Source organism: Ictalurus furcatus, chromosome 8, assembly GCF_023375685.1.
Source record: "Ictalurus furcatus strain D&B chromosome 8, Billie_1.0, whole genome shotgun sequence".
Taxonomy (NCBI): domain Eukaryota; kingdom Metazoa; phylum Chordata; class Actinopteri; order Siluriformes; family Ictaluridae; genus Ictalurus; species Ictalurus furcatus.
Genome location: NC_071262.1, coordinates 16817805 through 16844978, shown reverse-complemented (window position 1 = coordinate 16844978; position 27174 = coordinate 16817805). Strand labels below are relative to the sequence as shown.

At 38.1% G+C, this 27174-nt stretch overlaps 3 protein-coding genes across 3 annotated transcripts; 2 read left to right on the top strand and 1 right to left on the bottom strand.

Annotated features, from left to right (window-relative positions):
• Window positions 1-289: 289 nt before the first annotated feature.
• isg20 (interferon stimulated exonuclease gene) lies at window positions 290-5175 on the bottom strand. Its single transcript, XM_053630544.1, has 4 exons — window positions 4945-5175; window positions 3932-4527; window positions 3594-3788; window positions 290-2556 (listed from the first exon to the last, which is right to left on the bottom strand). The coding sequence occupies exons 1-4, from the start codon at window positions 4997-4999 to the stop codon at window positions 2359-2361; spliced, it is 1044 nt and encodes a 347-aa protein (XP_053486519.1). The 5' UTR covers window positions 5000-5175; the 3' UTR covers window positions 290-2358.
• Window positions 5176-7531: 2356 nt separating this feature from the next.
• ckmt1 (creatine kinase, mitochondrial 1) lies at window positions 7532-16430 on the top strand. Its single transcript, XM_053631330.1, has 10 exons — window positions 7532-7793; window positions 8842-9040; window positions 10365-10563; window positions 11764-11859; window positions 12085-12306; window positions 12575-12660; window positions 13173-13296; window positions 15053-15187; window positions 15830-15955; window positions 16069-16430. The coding sequence occupies exons 2-10, from the start codon at window positions 8892-8894 to the stop codon at window positions 16180-16182; spliced, it is 1251 nt and encodes a 416-aa protein (XP_053487305.1). The 5' UTR covers window positions 7532-7793; window positions 8842-8891; the 3' UTR covers window positions 16183-16430.
• A 4830-nt stretch (window positions 16431-21260) lies between these two features.
• pdia3 (protein disulfide isomerase family A, member 3) lies at window positions 21261-27054 on the top strand. Its single transcript, XM_053631107.1, has 13 exons — window positions 21261-21570; window positions 22626-22704; window positions 22830-22947; window positions 23317-23424; window positions 23547-23676; window positions 23901-24017; window positions 24096-24221; window positions 24462-24644; window positions 24894-25002; window positions 25098-25226; window positions 26059-26138; window positions 26364-26421; window positions 26522-27054. Exons 1-13 carry the CDS (start codon window positions 21434-21436, stop codon window positions 26636-26638), a joined length of 1491 nt encoding a protein of 496 aa, XP_053487082.1. The 5' UTR covers window positions 21261-21433; the 3' UTR covers window positions 26639-27054.
• The last annotated feature ends 120 nt before the right edge of the window (window positions 27055-27174 follow it).

The following is a 27174-nucleotide window of genomic DNA, read 5'->3' as shown; positions in this document are numbered from 1 at the left end:
ATGATTGGCTGATTAGATAACTGCATGAATGTGTAGGTGTTCCTAATAAAGTGGATAGTGTGTGTAATTGATTTATAATATTTGAAGTAATCAGCACCTATGAAATTTTGTTTTACAATGAAGCAAAATGATTAAGACAAAAAACAAAATCAAATAGGATGTAATGTAATTTTTAATAAACCACAATTTCTTTGCACAATAACCTCAGAATGTATATTATATATATATATATATATATATATATATATATATATATATATATATATATATATGTTGTATTTGTGAAATGTCCTTGCTTGGGTGTCATAAAAGGTGCTTTTTAAAAATAAAATGTATTATTATTATATATTTTACACACACACACTTAGCTATGTTGCAGTTACTCCCAGGAATCTTTACCAAGCTTGTGAGTTGCATCAAGTCTTAAGAAAAAAATTACAGTAACCCGTTACTTCATATGAGAACAAGTATACCCATTCTGTGTAATGTAGTTTGGAGGTAAGAACATTTGTCATTACTAAAGCAAATGTACAGTTGCAATCAAAATTATTCAATCTCCATTGTAAATCGGGTTTATTGTGAAAATTTAGACTTTCAGCTGTTTGCAATGAATAAATCAAACAAAAGCAATTGAAATAGTTCAACACAACAAATGCTTCAAGTGGTTTCCCCAAATTCAACTGAAAATGCCACTTATTATGATTTCTCCAGTTAAAAAATTATTCAACCCCCTGAATAGAATCCCTCACAACAGCACAAATATGCAAAACAGGTGTTGTCTCAAGCATGCAACTAATCAAGTGCTTCATTAGTTGCACCAGGTGTGCTTGAGCTGGAACACATGAGATACCTGAACTGTCTATGGGCAGAAAATACATTAAATACCTGGACGGGGCAGAAAAAGGAAGCCATCAACGGCTGCAACCAGATTTCTGAGAAAGCAGGTTGTGAAAAACCCTCAAGTGACTGCAAAAGACCTGCAGCAAGACTTGGTGGCAACAGACACTGAGGTTTCAGTGAGCACAGTAAGGCGCGTACTAAATGCAGAAAGTTTCCATGCCAGAACTCTAAGGCGTACACCACTACTGACCCAAAAGCACAAGAAAAGTCGGCTCAAAATCATATAAATAAGCCACAGGAGTTTTGGGATTCTGTTCTGTGGTGCGATGAAAAAAAACTGGAACTTTTCGGCACGATGGATCAGTGGTATGTCTAGAGGAAGAAGAATAAAGAAAGAACACTCTGTCCACAGTTAAGCATGGTGGTGGCTCGGTGATGCTCTTGGGCTGCTTTGCATCCTCTGGCACTGGAAACCTGCAGCATCTGGAAGGCAAGATGGATTCATTGAAGTATCAGGAAATCGTAGGAGAAAACGTGATGCCGCCTGTGAGGAAGCTGAAGCTTGGGCGTCACTGGACCTTCCAACAGGACAATGATCCCAAGCATACCTCAAGTTCCACCATGTCTTGGTTGTAGAAGTCATCCTGGAAGATTCCACAGGACCATCACAGTCACTTGACTTGAACCCCATAGAAAATCTCTGGTGGGATTTGAAGAAGGCGGTTGCAGAACACAAAACCAAGAATATTACTGAACTGGAGGCCATTGCTCATGAGGAATGGGTTAAGATTCTTCAGAAATGTTGCCAGAATCTGTGCATCTCATCTGCTACAGGTTATAACAGCAAAAAGCTGCTCTACAAAGTACTAAAGATGTTTGCCATGAAGGGGTTGAATAATTTTGAAACTGGAGAAGTCATAAGATGCATTTTCAGTTGAATTTGGGGAAACCACTTGAAGAATTCGTTGTGTTGAACTATTTCAATGGCTTTTGATTGATTTTTCATTGCAAACAGCTGAAATTCTGTAAATTTTGACAATAAACCTGTTGAATAAGTTTGCAACTGTAGCTATTTCTTGCTTTACCCACAGGAGTCCTAGTAACACCAGGTGCATTAAACCAGCCTAAAGATTCATGAGTTTGAAGGTGTGTATTGTGGTTACATAAAACAGGTGTGCAAAAAAAGGTTGGGAAACACAGTAAACAGCACACTGGTCTCTAATATTAACCAAAAAGTGTGACTGCCACCAAGAACTATGGTACCTGTCAAGCAAATTGTTTGTTTTGGAAATATATAATGGTTAAACGCCTCAAAATGTCATTAAAGTGTTTAATGTCTATAATATCTCCATGTCTGTGTTTACACCTGTAGTAAAGCTGGCCATAGTGCTAACACTCAAACATACCCAAGGTCTCCTATTGATTCTTCACAACTGGAAATTCTGCCACCAGCCCACACAGTGGACTGATGCAAGTTCAGTAAGGTTTCAGTCCAAGCTTCTATGCCATACAGGTCTCTCACTCACTGCAGTCGGTTAAACTATCAGGCCAGTATTCATCCTGCATGTAGTGCTTCAGAGAGGATGTCGAATCAGTGATTGGATCTGAATTTTGGACGTGGCGCTGTAGAGATTTTTCCCACTCCTCTTCCACCAACTTGTAGAGGTCCAGAGCCGCAAGAGCATCTTCCACAGAACAATGGCCAGTGCTGTCAACCTGTTTGAACAGGAAATACCATAGATTTAAGCATGTTTTAAAAGAACAGCCTCATGTTAATATTTTCATGTAGCAATTTGCATTCATGAATGACATTTTTCCCCCTGCATTGTCATGTAAGTGTATCATGAGTGAAAAGTATAATGGCCCTGAAGTGCAAAATACATTAACGAATCAAAAGCAACAGCAAAATCACTACAACAAATGTGAAAATGCAAGACCAAATTCAGAAAGGGAAATGGAAAGGGTCAATCCTTACTGAGCATAACAATTGTTGTTACAGTGTGTGCCAGTCTGAGAGGCCAAGGAAAATGAAGAGCTAGAGGATGTTTACAGTGGGAAATATGGAGCCTAAAAATGAATCTACTGATGCTTTTAAATTCAGGATTTCACTGAGTGTTTTTTTGTGATTGTTGTGGCCAAAAATGCTTGATTTTGCTACGGCTTTTTTTAAAATTTGTGATACAATTTGCAGATTTTGTGCTTTTTTTGTGGAAAACTACTTGAATTGGCGAAATTGCAGTTGCATGAAATTGTTTTGCACTGTTTTTTGCAGTGATGTTTGTTGGTAAATTAGACACTTTAGCTGTACTCATGTTCGACGCACGTGAATCAAAGAGGGCTTTGGATGAATACGCGTTGTGATCACATCACATGACACGTCTTGGCTCAAATCTGCAGTAATTTTTAAAAATGGCAAGCTCCTGTGAATATTGTGGAATTTCCTTGATTGCGTTAATCCTTGAGGGATTGTAAATTGTTTTTGCTAGACTAACTATACAACAGACTGAAAAAGTGAAAGAATTTTTCCTTGTGATGTCACACACAGTGTCTACTCAGCAACCGACATGTGACGCTCAATAAGCACCCACCCTTTCCATTTTTTAGTTCATTTTGATGCATTTTCACAATTGTGATGGTTTTGGTTTTGTTACATCATTTGAACTAGCATTCCACCATAGAACACTAAGACTTTTTTACCGTGGCATTTTTAAGAGTCTTTAGAAACATCTATAAAGATGATGAATAAATCATACCTGTATGCTCCTGTTGAGAAGAGTCCCGGTCAGTTTCTTTAGAGATATGCAACCCACAGAACCATGCATCTGTCGCAATAGATGCGAAGTGGAAGTGTCCCTAACCATTTCATGCGATATGCTAATTCCCAGGGCCGCAAAGTCGTTACGCAGAGCATGTCCGATTATTATCTTCCCTTTAATGATCTGTAAAATCTGAGACACAGAGTTAATAATTTAGTTAGTACTGCTAATTAAAAATTAACTACTGAATTAAAGACTAAACTAAATACATGTTATCACAATAATATTGTAATGCCCTGCAACATTAGTCATCTAAGCTACAATTAACTTTGTACCTCATTTCTCGCTTCTTCATAGGGCAAAGCCTTTATCAAGTGCTCCTTTTTAATGCCACTCCACTGTGTCCGGTAGTCCGTCACAGGCCGACAAGGGAGGACATACTTATCATAGATCACAGTTCCAGAGTAATTTACCAGACTACAGCGGGCCAGTTCACTAAACTGTCCATTCACGCCTGTCCCGACCATCTCACAGTCCATAGCCAGCAGCATGGAAGGCTGAACCTCAACGCAGGGGGAACTCCGGCCGCTGGCGGGGGGAGTGATCTCTGATGAGAAACCACTGTCTGCTTCCCAGGTCAGTGAATCTGCCCATTCGGACTCCTGTGTATTACCAAGTTTTCTGGTCCTTTTGTTCCTCCAAGGCTGTGTGCTTTCCAGTGGAGAGTCTAAGCACCATTGCTCCAGCACCTCACTCTGCTTTCGTTTAAGTCCCTGGCGGATTTTCTGGCAAACCTTTAAACATTTCTTGTTTTTCTGCTTCACTTTTCGTCGTCTGGAAGTTTTTGTTAATACAGAACAGATAGTAGAGGACTGGGTAGCCATGCTGTTACTGAGAGGTCCTAATGCTGACATTTCTAGCTTACCTACACCTGTGACGAAAATGAAGGAAAACAGGACAATGACAAGTTTTAACTTCTTCATGTGGCAGTGAATAATGAATAATTAAAATAGCTTGTAGCATTATATATAGAATGTTATCTAACACTGAGCTCAATAGTTTTAAGATCCCTCAGGTGACATTAGCTTAAGGGGCTACCAGTATGAAACATAACCATAAACATGTTAACAGTGTGGCTGTGCTACTCGTTGTTTCACATTTCTCATTGATTTGGACTTCAGAACAATCTATAATGGCTCGTTTTATAGCCGATGGCTGACCGTCATGACCGCACGCACATAGTTTTCTATGAAAATGAAGGATATACGTAAATACTTGGTAACCAACAATATATTTTAAACATATCGTATGTTGTAATTTTAAATGTATTTTGGAATAAAAAGCCTACCTCTATAGCAAACACGTGTACCCGGCAACGACGTGTAGAAACCACGGAGCAGCATCCGCTAACGCGATTGGTCGATTTTTTTTCTGAGCGCTGATTGGATGGCTAGGACTGACCAATCACATCCGAACGTAACGATTAAATTTATTTAACACAATGTATAGATGTATATAACACGATGTAAAGAATTACAGTATGTGTATAAAATGGGTGAATTTACATCAAGCGTGCAAAAAAAAAGGTAATAATACGTTTAATAAATATAAAAAATATTAAACATTGCAATTTATTATCGCCATTATTATTATTATTATTATTATTATTATTATTATTATTATTATCAAAGACATGATTTAAAAAACATAAAATTTGAATGTTGTTATGCACATATTTTACATAGATACTGTACAGACTTGTGGAATATTGTGCAAGATGCAATTAGTACAACATTGGAACAAAATAACAATATTGCATAAAAAATACTAATACAAACTGTGGTTCAGACATAAATAACAATTGTGGTTAAAAATGCAGCAAACAATAATTATGTAATTATGTAATTAAGAGCTCACGACCAGTATATTTATAGGTTATATATATATAAAGCTAAATTTTATAAAGAACACGGAGTACTGTGGATGTCCAGCAGGAGGTGCAACACAGTTATTCATTCATTCGTTCATTCATTTATCTTCAGTAAACATTTTATTCTGGCATGATGGTGGTAAATCAGGAGTTTACCCTGGTAACACTGGGTGTGAGGCAGGCAATACACCCTGGATGGGACACCAGTCCATCAGAGCGCACCATGCACACTCACATTCATACACTCATTCACATCTAGGGGCAATGTAGCATAGAAAATCCACCTACTGGCGTGTTTTTATGAAGAAAAAAAAACGTAAAACTTGGCAGAAACCCACATGGAAACAGGGAGAACATGCACAGAAACTCAACACAGTATCTTGGGCTCAGAATTGAGCTGGGGACCCTTTTATTGTATAAAATCCTAAGCAGTAGGGAGCATTTTGCTACCTGTTGTTTGGTCTTTACCTGTGACAGACCCACTTTTCTTTTTTCCCCACTTCACTTTTTTCTTCTCTTGTCTGTGTACACCAAATGTTTATACACAGTCCTTTGTGGTAAAGCTGGATTGTAAATTTGTTACACATATTGTTTATCCTGCTTGATTAATATATATATATATATATATATATATATATATATATATATATATATATATATATATATTTATGAAGTACATATGTAACTACATATTTACAAAGTTATATTTTAAATGCATTATTGCGTTATACAGGAAAAACTAAAATAAATTCATCCAGCTAATCAGTTTACTCAATAAAACGTTAACTATTAATTATTGCAGGTTACAGTATATACCACAGTGACTGTATACTTCCAGGTGCCTACGTGCAGCGTATCCTGTACTTAAAGTTACTTGTGAGCTGGAAAGGGTGTGCAGTGGCCTATTGGCCTTTGTTTTATTGCAGTTCTAATGTTGGTCTGTTTAGATAAGCCATCTAAGGTTTCTCAGTACGCTTATGCCATTCAGTAAATCATTATGGCGTCTATCATTACTTGCCACACTGTGACGTTTTTCTTCAGGACGTGGAGCTGCACTGAAGTATTAACCCATACGATACTAATACTATATGGGAAGACTGTAGTTCACTTTGCTCAATCTACAGCTGTGTTGGGAATACTTCTTAAAGCTACAACATTTTAAATGGCATATTTGGCTATAAAACCCATGCACATTTCTGTGGAAAATAAAGCATGCAAGTGTGCTCTCAAACAAACATGCATTTGAAAGCCTCATAAAATATAACATACAAAACGTGGCCAACTATGCACCAATTTTCATAATAAATAGACCACTATACAATATGAGATTAGTATTGCTTGTCAATAATCAATACAAATGATCATATCCTGTAATTACATAAATGCAATACTATTATATTATTTAACAGACGCTCCTATTCAGAGTGACTTACAGAAATGCTTTGTAGAACCTATTGACAAAACATATACTCACGCTGGTATAAGAATAGCATAAAGCTTATAACACAAATACCAGGTAATACATGGATATGTGTATTATTATTAATAAGTAAAACAGCATTTTCTATTTATATCAGAACATTCACAGGACTACAACTGAGAATACAGACTTTCAGCAGCTTTCTATGTAGAAACTGGAGAAAACTAAAAGTCCATCTATCAGATGAAACAGTTGGGAGTGAGTGTGGGTGATAAAAAGTACTTAAGACGGAGTCGGCTGAAGGCTTTCTTTGTCTTTAAGTTCAGAAGAAACACCCATGAAGATGGAAAAATAAAAGGATCACAGTGATCCAGTAGTTAAATTTCTGGAATTGCTATAAGTTGTAATAGTGTTTATCAAAAAAAATTATGTCCTTTTTAAACAGCCACCTTGTTAATAACTGGCTTTCACAAATTAAATATCATCATACACCTCTAAATAATCGTGCTTCAGTGGATAAGGGGTTATGCTAGTGATTAGAAGGGTGTAAGAAAGAAACGAGAGTTTCTGAGAAATGTCTTTTAAAAGAGTAAATGTCTTTTATTTGTTTAAATAAATTGTATATGGCTAAATCCTATTTATTGTTTTGTAAATTCTATAACAAGCAGATGATGCTTTATTAAGAGAGCTATTACTAAAGGCCCGACTTCAAAAACTGCTTTGGCATTTTAATGGTTAAAACGATACTGACTCTTTGTACTAGACCTACGTGATAAAGGAAACGTGTACACACCTGCACAGACTTTATCACTGGTACCTGCTGTATCAGATCGGATATCCTCGTACAGTAAGTTAATAGTTTCTATGAAATGGCTATCTTTACTGTTCTGTTTGAAAAAGGCCATTGCTATATGCTTGTGTCATTGATTCTTTTGTTCATTTCTGCTTAACAATTCTGATTATTTTCAGCCTTTTCCTAATGACGGTAGCTGCCTTACAGCTAAACAATGAACAGATATCTGTATATTCGATTCCTAAATTTTTCAAATTAACTTTGTTGCTTGTATTATCATTGAAATAGAAATAGACTGTTTCTGTATTGCATCACTGCATCAGTGTACTTGAACACTGTTCAACAAATTCACTTATTCATACTTCCTGTTTTAATCCAAGCAGAAAGTATGTAACCATATAAAACCTAAATATGGTTTAAGAGTGCAATGCTATCCATCACTTACATTGGTATTACATAAGAAAATTTGGAACAGCAAATTTCTTGGCAGATTAATTAATTTTAGAGTAAGTGGGATATGTGTGAACATTTTTCCACTAAATTATTTATTTTAATCGCCAAAAAGGAAGAGAGAAGTCAAGTGAAAGTCAAACCACCGGCGCTGACCACACTGCGCATGAGCATTCACGCCAGCAAGCAGAAGCCTTTACTCCCCCTTGTGCATATTTTCACAAGTGGGCCATTGATCATTGTATCATTACAGGCTACATTTGCAGTTTTAATAAACATTGAATTTTTCGTCGAACTGCATCATGTAACTATTTATGTATTCATTCATTAAATGAATAAATTCTTGGTCAAAGAAATGCAATCATTTGAGTACAACAGACTGAAGAAAGGAGAACTGCACGCACGCACGCACGCACGCGCCAAACCTCAGATGAACACGGAAATGATGCATTCAACATTTGAAGAGTTAATTCAGTCCTTTGTGCTCATTCAGCATGGAGGGAGGATTGTGCTCTTCAGTGTGATTTTTTCCCCCTCACATTGCTGTATTGCACATATTCCGGTAGGGGCGGGAGGCTGATCACGGTTGTAGATCAGAGTTCTGCATTCTCCTGCTGCATCTTCAACTCACCCATCACGTTTCACCCGACAGGTCCCATCCTCCTCCAAAAGGCTTTGCTTTGCACAGGCCACAGCATCATCATGGCAAGCAGCTTCGCAAGGATTTTATCCTCCAAAAGGAACGTGGGTTTGCTGTCTCTGGTCGGCGCTGGATCACTTAGTGCAGGATTTTATCTGAATAGAGAGCATGTGAGCGCAAAAGTGCAGGATCGGAGACGATACCCGGCCAGGTAAGCTTTAATAACAATATCTGTAGTAATATCTAAAAAAAAAAATAAAAAAATTGCATGCCATTTAGGTCGGCGCACTATGTTATATTGCTGCGCTTTTAAGTCGTGCACAATGCGCTTTGGTTGTTAGTGCACTGGACACTAATGTGTACGGCAGTATGTAGTTTGGGATGTACCCCATGTCTTGAGCAATGTCACCAGTCCTATATGCATGTAGCCTACCTATGTTGTCTTTCCACCTTAATAAATATCATGCATCTCATTCAGATAAACTGTGTACATGATTATCTGCATCGTATTTGTTTAGTCAGTCAGAGGAAGATGGAGAGCCAGGTTCAAGGTGCACACACTACTGATAATAAATGAGTTATTTATACTATGCACGTTACTCCTGCAGGAAAGGCTGTGCTACCGAGCAATCCAGGGTCTCTATATGACACATGCATGAACTGTAATTGCGCAGCATCGCCTAGATAGGTGTGTTGGAAAGAAATCGATTCGTTTGATTCATTAGGCAGTACGGAATAATCATCAAGCCCGCGATTCAGTGGAGATGCCTGATGCCTGTGGTGCTGAATTCTTGCATACTGCAGCATACGATCAGAATGGCGATAGGCTTACCTACTGTATATGTGGTTGAAGCGATTAGGGATGGAATGTAAAATCTGCATCTATTTGGCACATAAAGTCCATAATGCCTTTTAATACCACCGTGTATGCATTTTTCACTACTGGTATTTGCATATGTTTTTCAATACTAGTATTTACATGACATTGTGGTGTTGTAGTTTAGATTGGTCAGTTTTAATCATCTGTCCACACCTGGCTGTCATATATCTTTGTACTTGTGATTATGTGAATTATATTTGAATAAACATGTGAAGGTGCATTGCACCATGTTGTGCCCTGAAATTGTGCATGTGAAGTACACATGTGACATTGTGTAAACAATATCTGACCACATGTAGAAAAATGAATCATGTGAGAAAATCACTTGATAAAACCACATAACCTACAGGTGAAAAATGAACATGTGCTATGTTTTTTGGCGATGAGAGTTTACAGACAGTACACACCCAATAACCCCAGCTCAGAATCGAACTGGGAACCCTGGAACTCTGACGCAGAAACAGTATCTGCTGCACTATCATGCCATCCTTTTGTCATTCAAAGCAAGTGCACTACATTTGAAAAAAGTCCAAAACCCCCCACACATTTGTAAATTTCTCATGTGAATAATGTAATTTTTCGCGTGAGGTTTTCAGTAAGGGCTACACGCCCTTGTCCATGTCTTCATAAAACAACAGTCTCTGTCTCCAAACAGTGCGGATTACCCAGATTTACGAAAACACAACAACTGCATGTCCAGTCATCTGACACCTGCCTTATATGCCAAGCTGTGTGACAAAGCCACTCCAAATGGCTTCACACTGGATCAAGCCATTCAGACGGGCGTGGACAACCCCGGGCATCCCTTCATCAAGACTGTGGGAATGGTGGCTGGAGATGAGGAGTCCTATGAGGTCAGAGGCAGTTCAGATCACTACATAAAGCGTCAAACAACATGCTGTAATGAATGGATCAGAAGGACCATTTTATAATTGTATATGGTTCACATGGTTTAGACCAGTGGTCACCAACCCAATGTCCCTGGAGATCTGCCCTCCTAAAGACTTTGGAACTAAAGTCTTCAGGAAGGTCGCTCTCCAGGAACAGGGTTGGTAACCACTGGTTTAGACAAGACCTTAGCCTTTAATATTTGTTTGTTAGTTTTTTTGCAATATATATATTTTTTAGTTGTTGCACAGTATTCCAAAATGATCGTTTTTGTGAAAGATCCTAAAGTACTACAGCTAAAGTAGTACTGCAATATCTGTATCTGTATTTGGTGAGTAAGTGTTTTTTTTTTTATTAAATATGAATTGTACCACAATGTCCCCAGAAATATATAGAGATATCCTATATATTTATAATAGTTATAATATCACCTGAACCCTGACCAGACAGCTACTAAGGATAAATGAATGAAGATATGTGCATTGATGTGGTTTCTTAGTCCCACGAGATTTATATCTGACAGCTCACTCCTGCCCACGAGCTGTGTGACATTTTTTTGCTTTCCAACAAGCTTTCTAAAAAAAAAAAAAAAAAAAAAAAAGAGCAAAAAAAAACAAAACAAACCTGTGCATTTCCTAATTATATTATCTGTATTTATATCTGTTTAGAACACATTATCTGTTCAATACAAATAATATATTCATATTATGTTACATCTCTATTCTAAAGTACGATACACAATGTTTACTTCACAATCTTTTTTAGGGCATTCAATGAAACAGCTGTATAACACTCATGGGAAGTTCTTTACATCCGCATCTCTGTTTCTATATATAATTACTAAGTATGACCAGAATGCTTGCCAACAAATAGCCAACAAATAATGAAAATTGGAGCATATGATTAAATACTTATTTATAATTAACAAGGTTTGTAGTTGTACAAGGCAGTTTCTATGCAATTATATTCCCTGTGGAAGCTAATGCAAGAACTGAGGCATGCATTTATCAAATGATTTTAAAATATTGTGCAGTGTGTATGTATGTGTGTGTGTTTTTAAGAAAAATTTTTAAGGATATTTCCTGAAAGACAATATACGTGTGATTGTTGAAAGATGAAAATATGAGACCTATTCTTGTAAGTTAAGAAATGTTTGTTCCTGACAGGTGTTTGCTGATATTTTTGACCCTGTCATCACTGAGAGACACAATGGTTATGACCCACGCACTATGAAACATCCCACTGACCTGGATTCCAAGAAGGTACTTGGAACTGTACTATAAAAGAGTGTTAACATATTGCTTTTCCATTAATAACACAAATAATTGCATAAATAGCAGGATTTTGTTTAAGAAACTTCTGACACTGATCTTATATCTGGTGCACAACTCTGCATTACTTATACAACTTATAAGACTATTATTAAATGCATCACAATAATGCCCTCTGTAATATCGTGTTTTTTTAATGGAATGTTCACTTCTCAGATACGAGGCGGAATCTTTGATGAGAAGTATGTGCTGTCGTCGAGGGTGCGGACGGGCCGCAGTATTCGAGGTCTGAGCTTGCCTCCTGCCTGCACACGTGCTGAGCGCAGAGAGGTGGAGCGGGTGGTGGTGAACGCCCTCGCTGGCCTGCAGGATAACTTGACGGGCAGATACTACAGCCTGACTGAGATGACCGAACAGGAACAGCAGCAGCTCATCGATGTGTGTATCTGTCCTGCAAACCTTCACAAGCACCATGTTACTCTATGTTCAGGACAGTTATAAAATATCACACGACAAAACCTGCTGTAGATGTCTTTCTTTTAAAAGTCAAAATGACATTTTATGCTTTTGCATCGCAGGAAGCTAGGACACTTTGCCACTTTGCCACCTTTTCCTATCATATCATATAATATAATATAATATTGAATTATACTGTTATATGACATATATGACATCTATATATGTCCCATCTGTTTTGGTCCTGTAGGATCATTTCCTGTTTGATAAGCCAGTTTCACCCCTTCTGACATGCGCAGGAATGGCACGGGATTGGCCTGATGCCAGAGGCATCTGGTAAGAGGCATCTTAGCTGGAGGCTGAAGGACTGGAGTGAATAATACTTTAGCTGCTGAAGCTGCTCAGTCTTAGGATGAGTGTCAGGGCCCAGATATAGTATGATGCAGCCACTCACGTACTTGTCTGAGTACGATTCATGAGCTTTGGACTCCTTGTCCTCCAGCTCATAATTTAGTTCACTTATAATCTTGAACTTTGAGAAGACGATTACTTCAGCAGTGCTGTATGAGTGATTTGATGATTGGAATTATTGCGGAAAAGTGGTTTGGGAGAGACGCTGCTTTGCCTGTAGCACACATTAGCATAAGCATCTTAATCAGCTAGTCTGGTTAAAGGTCAACAGTCTCAGTAATACACTCAAATATTTTGCAATTTCACAAACTTTCTGGAAAAAGCTTCTTAATAAATGTTGATGTGAAATGGGCACTGTCAGGTTGAACCTAAACTTTTTTTTTTACATACACGTCTGTTATTAGCTGTAGGTTTTAATAGTGCGTTTTTTTTTACAGGCATAACAACGAGAAAACATTCTTGGTGTGGGTTAATGAGGAGGACCACACTCGGGTGATCTCCATGGAGAAAGGAGGCAATATGAAGAGGGTCTTTGAGCGTTTCTGTAGGGGCCTCAAAGAGGTGAGCTCACTCGTCTCTCTCTGGCCACATTAGCGTAACACAAGCTTCTGTTATTTATTCAACAGCTATCCGGGACATGTAGCACAGCTGTGTTTACAGCAGTATGGAGCAATACCCTTTTGTGAATAAACAACAGTAGGACAAACTGGATTGTTTTTTAGTCCGTATTAGACTACGTCTTCCAAAACTGTTTTATGCTGCTTTTGTGATACTTTAGAAACGTTATAGTTATATTTATCATAGAACTTAGCTTTTATCCCTAACATTATAACTGTATATCTCAGTAAATCATTAGAGAGATGCCACTTTATTAGGAATGCCTGTACACCTGCACATTCATGAAATTATACAACCAGTCAATCAGGTGGCAGCAGTGCAACTAAAAAATCATGCAGATACAGGTCAACAGCTTCAGTTAATATTCAGATCAAATATAAGAATGTAATCTTGCTGGCCTTGGGCAGATGGGCTGGTTTGAGTATTTCAGAAACTTCTGGGATTTTCACACACAACAGTCTCTAGCGTTTACACAAAATGATGCAAACAACAAAACACATCCAGTGAGCTACACTGGAGCTAGATAGGAAGGCCACAGTAACTCAAACTCACTGGTGAGAAGAAAAGCATCTAAAAACACAGAACATGTCAAACTTTGAGGCAGATGGGCTACAACAGCAGAAGACAACATCAGGCGCAACTCTTGTCAGGCAAGAACAGTGGGCACAAGCTGAAACTAGGCAGTTGATTGTTGGAAAAACATCACCTTGTAGTTTTCTATTCTTCAAAAGACCAGGGGGCTGTGAAGCATGGACAGGAGGCCTGTGATTTATTTTTAATTTTTGTTACAGGAAATCACAATCGACCATTATCAAGATTGAGTTTTTATTAATAACTCGACCATTTATTATTGAGTACTAATAGCTATTAGCATGTTTGACGGGTCATTTGAAATGAATGCGTTTATTCCAAACCAAAGTATGGTTTGTAATTTACTTGACTTTTATTTGATTTTTAGTTATTTCTACTCACATTTCAAAAGAAAAATCACAACATCTTACTCACTACACTTCTCTGTATTCATATATATATAAAGAATAATAAGGTGAATTTTTAGCATCAGACATCTAAATTCCTAACACATTTAAACTTGTGACCACCGCCTGAATGAGACTTTATACCCGTCTGTAATCTGTCTGCTGCTGTGTACAATTTGTACTTATCATGGCAGTTTCTACTGTGACAGTTAACTGTTAGCATTCAGCTAGTTTTATTAGCAGACTTATTGTCATGCAAGCTAACTTGAGAGATTAGCAATTGTTTCATATTTTATATACAGTTAATATTGTTCTACTTTCAACTTAAAGTGAAGAATCTGAAGTTGTACTTCAATGTTTACGAGAGTATTAACCCTAACCTTAACCTGATTCATTTAGTAATTGCACTTTTAGTTAAGTAAAGAATTTTTGTACTTTTAGTACCTTTCATTATTAATATCTGTTTTTAAAATAAATACATTTAGATTGAGAAATGAATGCATACATTAATGTCACTATTTACATTTGTTTTTAAATTATATGCTTTTATTAAATGTCTTAAGAGAATGAAAAATATTAATTCAATCTAGTGTGTGCAAACTTTTGACTGCCGGTGTATGTGAAAAGAATTTCTGCACAAATCTGCAGGACATTTGCTTCATCAAATGCATCCAACCATCCAGGTGATTGCATGCTTCTGAATGTCTGTCTGCTCTGCTCAGGTGGAAAGGCTGATTCAGGAGAAAGGCTGGGAGTTCATGTGGAATGAGCATCTAGGTTACATCCTCACCTGCCCTTCTAACCTGGGCACAGGCCTTCGCGCTGGCGTCCATATTAAACTGCCTCGCCTCAGCAAGGTGATTGTCCACCTAATGATAATAACATGATTATAACAACAACATCATCACGGCATCTCAGTCATTTAAACTTACTAGATATGATCAGGACTATAAGACATAATTAATACATATTAAATGAGAATTAATAATTCATCTAGGAATACTGATTGATACTTATTGCAGTAGGGCACATAGTGTAAATGAAAACATTTAAAAACATAAACTTAAAAAAAAAATTAACAATCATTTTTTCCATAATTTTCTTGACAATTCCTATCATATTACCGATCAGGGAGGTTGAAGGCTAACATGTGCTTTCTCCAAGACATGTGAAGTCAGCCTCTTAATTTTTTCAAACTGTTGTTCATGGTGTGTCACATGGCAGCGTAACACACTCAGAGGAAAGTGCTATCCACACTCATCGCCATACATGAACTCACATCTGGCTATTGTTGATTGACAGGGTGAGAGTAAATCCATCAAACCCAACCAGAGAGTATGGACAGTTTTGTTCTCTATTATTTATTCCACAGTCACGGAAGGCTGTGGAATTTCCATGATTCAAACTTGCTATCTAAGGCAAACACTTGTTCAGTTATTTATTTATTTATTTATTTATTTATTTATTTATTTTGAGTGCTGCTGCCTTTGTCTACACAGGACCCTCGTTTTCCCAAAATCCTTGATAACTTGCGGCTGCAGAAAAGAGGCACTGGAGGAGTGGACACGGCAGCTGTGGGAAGCACCTTTGATATTTCTAACCTGGACAGACTTGGCCAGTCAGAGGTCAGTCATGTATTCTGATCATTTTGGTATCAGTGATTTTCCACACAATAAAGACAGTGAAAATATATGTGCATGTGTGTGTTGTGTGTGTGTGTGTGTGTATGTGTGTTTAGGTCCAGCTGGTCCAGACAGTTATCGATGGCGTTAACTACCTGATTGATTGTGAGAAGAAGCTAGAAAAAGGCCAAGACATCAAGATTCCTGACCCTATTGGCCAGAGGAAGTAGACCTACACTAAACCTCATCCCTTCATTTCCCCATAATTATGGTACTCAAAACTCCATTTCAAACAGCATGCTTTTTTGTGTGTTGTGTCATCGCAGCTCCACTCCTCTATACAACAGGAGTGAATATGCTGTACACCATGATTGTGTTGATGTGTCATTGCTATTCTGTCACATATACCACTGTCTCTTATATTGATTGTGCTGCAATAAACAATAAACGTATTATAACCTTAGAATTGTTCACCTAAGCAACAGAGAATCATGTGAATGTTTTTGTGTGTAGGGGGGGGAGCTAAATTATGTAAAGCGCTTTATTGACAGATTAACATTGTTTTCGCGAGTACTTTCTATTTATCCGCAGCTACATGTGAGATAACCGGTATGTGGATTGGTAGGGTTTTGAAAATGAAGCTAAAACTCTAAGGTCTATGAGCCTAATTCAGGCACAAGCTGGTGCTGAACACATTAATTAGCACAGGATAAAGTTCGACTATCATGTGACCAAAAAGAGTCTTTATCTGCCTCCATTGTGTTACAGCTCCCCTGAGCTCTCCGTAACCTGTGCACTCAATTTCCAAGGTGACACTGAATAGACCTGTTCTGAGATTCACTTTCTTTTTTGAGAAGTCTTTTCTCTCAAGGTGGTATCAGTTACAACAGTTTTACAAAGGATAATGGGGCGAGGCACTGTGTGATGATAAGTCAGAGAAACCTTACAGGTACAGGATGGTAAATAGAATATATTCCATGAAGTGTAACTCTTAAAAAGAACAGTTATTTAATATCCTTCTTAGTATGAGCTTAATACTTAATTTCATGAATTCATGTAACCAAAAGCAAATACTGCAATACCTGTGATACTCTGGTGGGTGTAAGGGAATTAAGGAGATTTATAGCAGGCATGAGCAAAAAGCAGTGCTGTGCTCAGACAGGCTGCAATGAATCCTGTTTTTTCAGCTTGGGGACACACCTAAATTTGGCCCATGACCAAGCAGAAGCCCAGATACCATACTTCCACCCACCTAATTGCACACTTCTTTGGGTTTGCTGTAAGTCCTGCCAGTCTCAACAATCTCAGTACAGCCCTAGTATGTTCAATGTGCCACTGACAGTCATCACTATAAATAATAACACCATCCACATAGGCAGTGGCATATACAGGTAATAGGACGGATTCAGTGTGTTGTTAAAATGTGGCTGGGGCTCCTATCAAACTGAATGGAAGGGTGGCAATTTGGTGTAACCCAAATAGAGTGGAAAAGGTCATTGGAGTATAAGCAAGAATAAGCAGAATAAGCAAATATCCCTTTGTCAAATACCATGTCGAATAAAATCAAGCCGATTGAGCAGTTCATCCATGTGTGGCACTGGATAAGGATCAAATTTAGACACCACATTAACTTTTCTAAAGTTACAGAACCAGACAAAACCGACCTCCTTGGAAATTAGGATGAAGTGACTGGATCAGTTACAGCTGAATTCCTTAATTACCCTGATATTGAGCATGACCTGGAGCTCCTCCAGTACCACCTTAGCAAAAGTACTTGAATAGTGAGTCCATGGGCCAGACAACCAGCTCATACTCATTTTTGTTCCATATCCAATGCAGGTTCTTTTTCATATATGTCAGCCCAGGCTTGTATTGCATTTTTGTCACTTCCAGTGTCAGGTGGAAGCTTGTACCTCTTGGCTGGACAGGAAATCCTCTTTTTTTCTCTCAGGGTAATTCTGGACAAAGTGCAAATTTGAATGATGTCTCACACAAACTTTAAAACAAACAAACAAACACCTTGAGTGACACCTTGTACACAAGGGTAAGTGCAGTGCAGTATGCAGTTTTTGCTCAATTGTAATCGCTGCACCTCTTTGAAAAGTTTGCTTCTAATTTCTTTAAATTAACCCACTAAAAGAAAAACACAATACATCAGTATTTGAATTTGTTTCATCAAATGAAAAAGAAAGTGAATAATCAATGAGATCAAGATATTTAACGTAAGATTTTGGTGTTCATTAATGCCTGTAAAATGTTTTAAATAGAGATGCACCAATGTATTGTCCGATAATTCGTATCGACCGATAAAGACAGTTTTTTTTTGTTTAAAAACATCCAATGATCAGGGCCGATTATATCCTATCAATCAAAAGTGGGCGGGAAAACACATTGATTTCGTGCTGTGTCTCTTGTTTGGAATGATAATAAAACAGCAGTTTGAAATAAATGAACGAAACAAAAGATGGCATTTTCAGTTTCTCTCGCGACCCCAGTGGAAAACCCTGATTTACATGCTAAAACTGAAAAATATTTCCATTTGATCCTCTTAACACGTGTGTTTGTTTCCTTCCATTTTGCTGCGGGGAAACCTTGGTGAATTTTAATGCTTTAGCTCCACCTGCTGGTGTGGCGTTATTGCTAAAACAACAGAAACAACCCAGAGTTGCTTTATGCTATTCTGTGTGTTTATCCTACGACCGCTGGAGGTGCTGTTGCACTCGGTTTAAAATAATAATAATAATAATAATAATAATAATAATAATAATAATCTTTGAAACATGTGTTAACCGCAAATAAGAGATCTTATACTGATTTTTATTTTTATTTATTTTATTTTTTTACTTTGGAAGACCAGGGGACTTTTTGGATAAAATTGCCTGTAATTGCTTTCAAAATAATCACAAAAGCTGATACTTCGAAACTGAAGACTTGGCTATTTCACCGACCCTGTCAAACCTCTTAGGAAAGGACTTTTTTTTTTTAATTTAAGGTTTAAATTTAAAGGTGGGTGAGTAGCATAGTTTGTGCAACATAGCCTTTAGGTTGCTTTACAAAATGGTGGATGGAATCAACAGGTTCAACATCAGTTATAGGCCACCTGCAACCTCTACATCTTATATCAGCGATATAATAGAAATCATCACAAAAAGTCTAATGGTTTCCACTACAAATACCATTACAATCCATCAGCTAACAATTAAAACAATTACTATTATTGGTATTCACTAGACATAATGACATACTACTACTACTACTACTACTACTAATAATAATAATAATATTAATAATAATAATAATAATAATAGACTTTTATTTCCCATTTGTCTGACAAGAAAAAGGTCACAAAGGATTTAACTACCCTCTTAAAATGGTTATATCTGAACCCTTAAGGATGTTGAAGGGGAAGTAGAATCCTTCCTTAATTATCCAATGAATCTTCAAAAACTCTTGAAATATATACCCTTTACTATAATCATTGAGGAGCCCTGTTTCTTAAGAATGCACTGTTGGTTGTTGGCCTTGGGAATATTTCAATCTAATATACAGCATATTCATACACAGTCATTGGTCTATGTGCTCATGGAGTTATCATTTTAGACTGCAGCCACTAGGGAGATGTCTCCCTAATGAATAAGGGAACAACATTCAACACTAGTGAGCATTCACTAGACCTCTGTGTTCTAATGGGTGAACAATAGGTGACAGATTTACCTGCATTTTTCTGCAAAATTTCAATCTGAATTTTTAGCAGTTTCTAGTGTAATTACAATAAATGTGCAAATACATGATAAAATAAATGGTAAACTATAATCACCTCAAAAACTATTGGAACAGCAAGGCCAATTCATTTTTTGTGTGTATGCTTGAGATAAAAAGATGAGAGGAAAGTTTTGAATTTCAGCTTTTATTTCATGGTATTTACATCTACATGTGTTAAACAACATAAAACCTAGAATCTTTTGTACCTGACCACAGGTGAAACCAAAAGTATAGGAACAGATAAGACTTGAAGTAAAGGAAAGTAAATAACATTTCGCATTTGGTTGCATATCCCTTGCTTGCAATAACTGCATCAAGCTAGTGACTCACGGACATCACCAAACTGTTGCGTTCTTCTTTTGTGATGCTTTCTCAGGCTTTTACCACAGCCTCTTTCAGTTGTTATTTGTTTCTGGGGGTTTCTCCCTTCAGTCTCCTTCCACTTCTCCCTCCTGATAAAGTCCTGATAAGTGTAAAATAAACATACATTAATTTTATATACACTACCAGTCAAAAGTTTAGACGCATTCATTCTTCACCCCCCCCCCCCCCCCAATTTTAGAATAATAATAAAAAGTCATCAAAACTCTGAAATAACACAAGTGGAACTATGGGAATTATGTTGTGAAATCCAAAATAAATAAAAAATTATTTAATATTTTAACTTCTTCAAAGTACAAACACTTTTTGCCTAGAATTTCCAGAAATGTATTCTTGACATTTACCAAATTCTTGAGAAATCCCCCTGAGATGCTTTTTAAACAGTATTTTTTTTTACAAAAAAATATTTTTTGTAAATAAGTTATTTTTTATAAATTATATTTTTGACCACAACACCGATTTCAAACATTTAATCATACACCATCAGATCAAAAGGTGTTTGTCAAGAGAAATATTTCAGTCAAGTGTCTCCAAACTTTTCACCAGTAGAGTAAGTTGTCAGCTTTTCTTTTTAATTTATTTATTGTCACATTGAGACACATTGTAAATTTATTATCATGTAGGTAATGTAAATAATGATGTTTGTGTCTGTTTGAACTTGAAATTGAAACAAATGTTTTCGATCACCATGGCTTGTACACACTTTTTTTGCTATATCTCATAACATTAACAAAAATTTCACATTATAACCAAAAACAGCTATTAAATGCTCATAATGTTGTTAAAGCAATATTTATATTTTCAAAGGGGGGGGGGGGGTTCCATCATGTATATCCAGGAGGTTCCTGACTGTACTCACATGATGCTGGTGGAGATTATCAACTGTTATCAGGGTTGCTCCTTTACATTTTAGTGTTTTCTCTGTGCCAACAGGCCTACATCAACACAGGAAGGGCTGTTAATTAGCTGACTAGTTGAATCAGGTGTGTTAGAGCTAAGATGTGAGCAAAGATGTGCAAGGCAGTGGGTAGGTACTCCAGGATCAGGGTAGGAAACCTGTGCTTATATTATTGACAGAAGGAGGGACTCTTTAACAAGGAACATTGAAAGCGCTTCTCTGATTGGCTGATCGGGACAGTGTCACGTGGAAGACAGTCCAATAGTGATGTGCCACACTCTGGTTACTTTGAGGAGCTCCGGGTTTGTGCATTTCGTGTTGGTTGTGCTTCTTTCTCTCCTGTGTACGGCGCCTGTTTTACCGGGCTCCAACTCAGCTCTGAATTAATCAGCATTACATTTCCTCTCTTTTTCCTGAGGCGGACGTGCAGACGCTTTTCCATGATGTTGCCGTTATTGTTTTTCGCCGTGGTGGCCGGAGTGGCGCGGGCCAGTGATGTGCTCGAGTTCACAGATGACGATTTTGAGAGCAGGATTGGAGACCACGACTTAGTCCTGGTTGAATTTTTTGCCCCCTGGTAAGTGTGTGAAGTCTGTCTGTAGCTGCTGTAAACCGTCAAGCGTGTCCATATTCAAATGCTTTCATTTTAAAGTCAACTTTGGCGAATTAATTCATTGCAAACATGTAGTTCGTGTTAAGGCCTACAGTAATCTCCCCGACGCCTTTTGCTTTATAACTTTGGTTTCAGTTTCTATCCTGATACGCTTCATTTTTTCCCTCGCCTTATCATCTTCAGTTGTGTGCAATGGTTTGATAGCTTTAGCTGGCTTAGCCTTTGTTAGCCAGTTGTAACTTTTATGGTGATTATCTTTTCTTTAAACCTATTATTGACTTACTTAAAGGATGATCTTGCTTAACTGGATAATTAATCATAAGCCAAATCGGTATCTAGCTATAGTAAATAGGCTACTTCATCACAAGTTATCCCATTTTATCTAGCATGGCTAGCTCACGTTACTTCCTGTTAGCAGTGTGCTAACTAGTACACAGATTTACATCATAATTGCTCATTTCAGACCCGGTGTGCTGATAACTACTGTAAATATGGATTATTAGACTTTTTTCGAGTACAATGTAGATTTGTAATGCCAGTGTTCGCAGTATATACGTCTCTTCATGCTAGCTTGCTTCATAATTTGAGTGGTTGCTGTGTGTTGGTATGAATCTTTCTTTTTTTAGTGGAACATATTAGCAGTATAATCTTGCTAAGTTCAGCTATGTGCTATATAGCTAATAAGTGAGAGACTTGTAATTCTCTGCTTCATGGAGGACACGTTATTGCTGTTTGGAGGCGTGGCGTCCTCATGTTGTAACGCTGTGATTGGCTCGTGAAGTTTCGTTGGCCGTCTCTGATTGGCTCAGTCCGTAGTGCAGCAGTAGGACGATGGCGGAACTTATCGATGAGTTGGGAAGAGATTTGTAATTGTCTGCTTCACCAAACCACAGTACATGTACAGCTAATACGCCTACTGTGCCTGGGGGACTTTATGTAGGCTTACTGAAGCATTACTGTGTGACTTATAATGGTTGAATGCCACAAATCAAAAACTCCTGTATTATTTTCACTTTTAGGTGTGGTCACTGTAAGAGACTTGCTCCAGAGTATGAGGCAGCTGCTACTCGCTTGAAAGGCATTGTCCCACTTGCCAAGGTAACACCCCCCCCCCTATGATTTATCAGCCTGGTTTTGTGATCATGGACATTTTTAGTTCTACTGCTTTCAGTGTAAAGCCAGTTTTAACGTCAGTTTGGTGATGTTTTATCTGCTTTTATTAGGTGGACTGTACAGCCAACTCCAATGTGTGTGGGAAGTATGGTGTGAGTGGCTACCCAACCCTGAAGATTTTCAGAGATGGAGAGGAGTCTGGGGCATATGATGGTCCAAGAACTGCAGGTATGACTTTCACATTAAATGTTTTTTAATTAAATTTTTTTTTATTATTATTGCTATGGCCTTTTGTGTTTGGCATGCTATTCCAGTAGATTTCCTTTCAGTATTTTAAACATGCCTGAAGTAATAGCTTCTTATTTGCACCCAGTTTACAGGATGAGATAAGCTGTAATAAGTTGTTCCCTTTACATCCTGCTCTATACCCTGTGGAGAGGGGGGGAGTTGTCTTGCTAGATATGAAGCCACTCCCCTTCATTTTATTTGTGGCTAGGAGGAACAGGCTGGACAGACAGCCCTGCGACGTGAAGCCTGGGACCTAAACTAAATTCTGATTTTGAGTTCTTGTATGCCATTTCTTGATTCCTTTCTTAGATGGGATTGTTAGCCACCTTAAAAAGCAGGCAGGTCCAGCCTCAGTAGAGCTCAAATCTGAAGAGGAATTCAGGAAATTTATTGGAGACCGTGATGCCAGCGTCGTGGGTGAGCATATTGTGTTTTTTTTGCGGTGCTCTCTTCTGACCTAAATATGTCTATTTTGGTAGACAAACTATATATTGTGACGGTTGACGAGAAGTGGTGCTTAAACACTGTTATGTCTTCAGGATTCTTTGCTGATGCTGGAAGTGCTGCACAGGGCGAGTTCCTGAAATCAGCCAGTGCACTAAGGGAATCGTACCGCTTTGCTCACACAAACACAGAGGAACTTCTAAAGAAGCACAACATCGATGGGGAGTAAGTAGGCCTTGTTTTTCTGGCTTCAGTTTGCTTTCACTTTTGCTTTTTGTCCAGTCTTAATATATTCACACAGCCTGTTGGAGTTCAGGTTTTAAGCCAACATCTGCCATTCAGATTTTTATCAGTGACTTTTGTTTAGTTTATCAATGGCATGCTGGTATTTTGTTGTACGTCGCTTTGTTTCCTGATCAGTCTGTTTGTTTTTTTTCTTTTCCTTTCAGGGGTGTCATCCTGTTTCGGCCACCTCACCTCACCAACAAATTTGAAGACAGCAATGTTCAATTCGATGAGGAGAAATTCACTAATGCCAAGCTCAAGAAGTTCATTCAAGACAACATGTAAGTATAATTTTTGATGAACATTTTGTTTAATTCTAGCTGATTTCTGTTAAATTAACCAACATTTTTATGTGGCAGCTTTGGAATATGCCCTCACATGACTGATGACAACAAAGATCAGCTGAAAGGCAAAGACCTGTTGGTGGCCTATTATGATGTGGACTATGAGAAAAACCCCAAAGGTTCCAACTACTGGAGAAACAGGTACACCTGTCTGTTCACTTTAAAATCTCGTGTGATCATGAGGAGTAGACAGTCCCACATCTTGACTAAATGAACATATGTTTAGCTATTGATGCAAGATGCTACGTTAGTCTACATTGTTCATCTACTGTCATATAGTTAGACTTAAAATGCAATAAGAAGCCTAAAAATGCAACAAATGGCTTCTCTGTGCTATTTACATGGTAGGATCCTTATCTCAGATATTTACTCTGTATGCAGGGTCATGAAGGTGGCCAAGAGTTTTCTGGATCAGGGAAAGAAGCTGAACTTTGCAGTGGCCAATAAAAACCTCTTCAGCCATGACGTCTCTGAGCTCGGCCTGGACTCCGGCAGTGGAGAGCTGCCTGTCGTCGGCATCCGAACTGCCAATGGCGACAAATACGTCATGCAGGAGGAATTTACGTAAGTACTGCTAAATCCCGAATCTACGGTTATGATCTGTTAATTTCACCTTATCTAAACAATGCTAAGTCAGTCTTAAAAATTTCTCAATTCTACAATGACCAGCATCTTTTGTTTGTTCTTTCCGTCTGATGCTTTAAATTGGTGAAAGGACCCTGCTTCTCTTTTTTATATTTTTTTGTGTATATGAGTAAAGATCTTGCAAAATAAGGCAGAATATTAATTAGGCACTGTGAATGTTTAATGCAGCCGAGATGGGAAGGCCTTGGAGAAATTCCTTCAGGATTATTTTGATGGAAATCTGAAACGTTACCTGAAATCTGAGCCCATTCCTGAGGGCAACGATGGCCCAGTCAAAGTGAGTGTGCAAATGATTACGATATCTCCAACTTCGTTTTAGTGATTAAGTTTTCCTGTTTCTTCACTACTGCACTAACCTGGTTCATCGTTTAGGTTGTTGTGGCTGAGAACTTTGAGTCCATTGTGAACGATGAGGACAAGGATGTTCTCATTGAGTTCTACGCACCCTGGTGTGGCCACTGCAAGAGCCTTGAACCTAAATACAAAGAACTTGGTGAGAAGGTGAGTATTCAGCTGTCTGTTTTTGTTGTTGCTTGGAAACCTAATTGACTAGGCTAAAAATTGTTAGCTAATTTCAATGCAGTGACACATGGCTGGCTAGCTAGGTAAGTGTGTGAATACAGACACAAGTATATAATTTCCTATGTTGGGGATTACTTGGCCGTTATTTATTTATTTATTTATTTTTTAAAGAAATTGTCTGATGTAGCACAGTGTATTTTCCCCTCAGCAAGCTGTTTGGCAATGAGTGGTGCTATCTTTTCACATAAAACCTCAAATAAGTTTAACCCCCCCCCTCCCCGGTGTAGTGAGCAGAGAGTTATGATTGCTTTTTTTTTGCTCAGTTTGGTCAGTGTTTCCACATGGTAGCTCAATAGTTAAGGCTCTGGGTTATTGATCGGAAGGTTGGGGGTTCAAGCCCCAGCACTGCCAAGCTGAAACTGTTGGCCCCTTGTGCAAGGCTCTTCACTCTCTCTGCTCCAGGGACACTGTATCATGGCTGATCTTGTACTCTGACCCCAGCTTCACAATAAGCTGGGATATGCAAAAGAATCTCACTCTGTGACACAGGCTTCTTAACTGCAGGTTCCTGATACTGAAAACATTATGTACAGTGTTTTCAGAATTACTAGTGTATCATTAGTGCATACTGCTGTAATTAATCTGACTGTAGTGAGGGAAGGAAAAAAGTGATGGTGAATGATAGCCTGCTGAGGCTAATTGTCTGCCAACCAATGGTTGCAGAGATGTCTTGGGCTTCTGGTATAGCTGGTTGTCCTCCTCTGGGCACATAGTATTGTGACTCTAACCACCTTCTGTAATCACTTTGCAGCTCTCTGATGATCCCAACATTGTCATTGCCAAGATGGATGCCACAGCTAATGATGTACCCTCCCCATATGATGTCAGAGGGTATGTACAAATACAGTAGTCTTGGGGATGTCCCATGCTTGCCCTCCACAGTCTGTTCCACCTTTTCCTATTTTCAAACCCTTTAGCCCAGCTCATTAAGGACTTAATTAGTTGATCAGTTGCTTTTGGTGTGTCAGCAGTAGGGAAAACTAAAAGACCCATCTACTACTGAAACATTACAATCCATTCCACTCTTTTGACTGTTCGTGGTGTGCTCATTTTCAGATTCCCCACTATCTATTTCTCACCAGCTGGGCAGAAACAGAATCCAAAGAGATATGAGGTTTGTTCCTTGAGAGAGTACAGTATAAATTCGCCAGCAACAATGATTATTGTGGTAGGTGTGGTTAAAGCTAACCATGCTTGATTTCATTTGCTTTCAGGGGGGTCGTGAAGTCAGTGACTTCATTTCATATCTGAAGAAGGAGGCATCTAACCCACTGGTGGTAAAGGAGGACGAGGAGAAGAAGAAGTCAAAGAAGAAGAAGTCCGAGTTATAGGTCATCAAACGGCAAGAAATCTGACCGGAATCATGTTGGGGAGCTAAATTATATTCCACCTTTTAGTGAACAACCGAATGCTCTGAAGTAATGTCTGCTCTCTCTTGGGCCTGCTGCTCTGGGGACACTGTGGAAAATTGTTGTGGCCAGGCCTTTGTGTGATGATTTTTTTTAATTTTTTTTTTTTTTTAAATAATGTCAAACAGGTACAGTGTGGTCAAATTGAGATCTGTTCACTTTCCCTACACTGTACCTCCAGCAGATGCACTTTGGTTTTGAGACCAAGTCCAGTCATGTTTTCTTTCTCATGGAAAAGGGGAGGGGGTTTGGTGAGTGATTAGGACTTACTTTTTTTTGTACCATATCTTGTTTTTGTACATTTGGAGAGATTGTGAAATAAAGGCCTACTAAACCAGGAGCTGTTATGCTTTTTAAATCCCAGTGGAAACCATTCAGTGATATCAGTTCTGTATTTTAGTGGCTGCTATTTCATTTAATGCTTAAAACGGGGTGGGGGGAGAGAACTGTCATCTTAT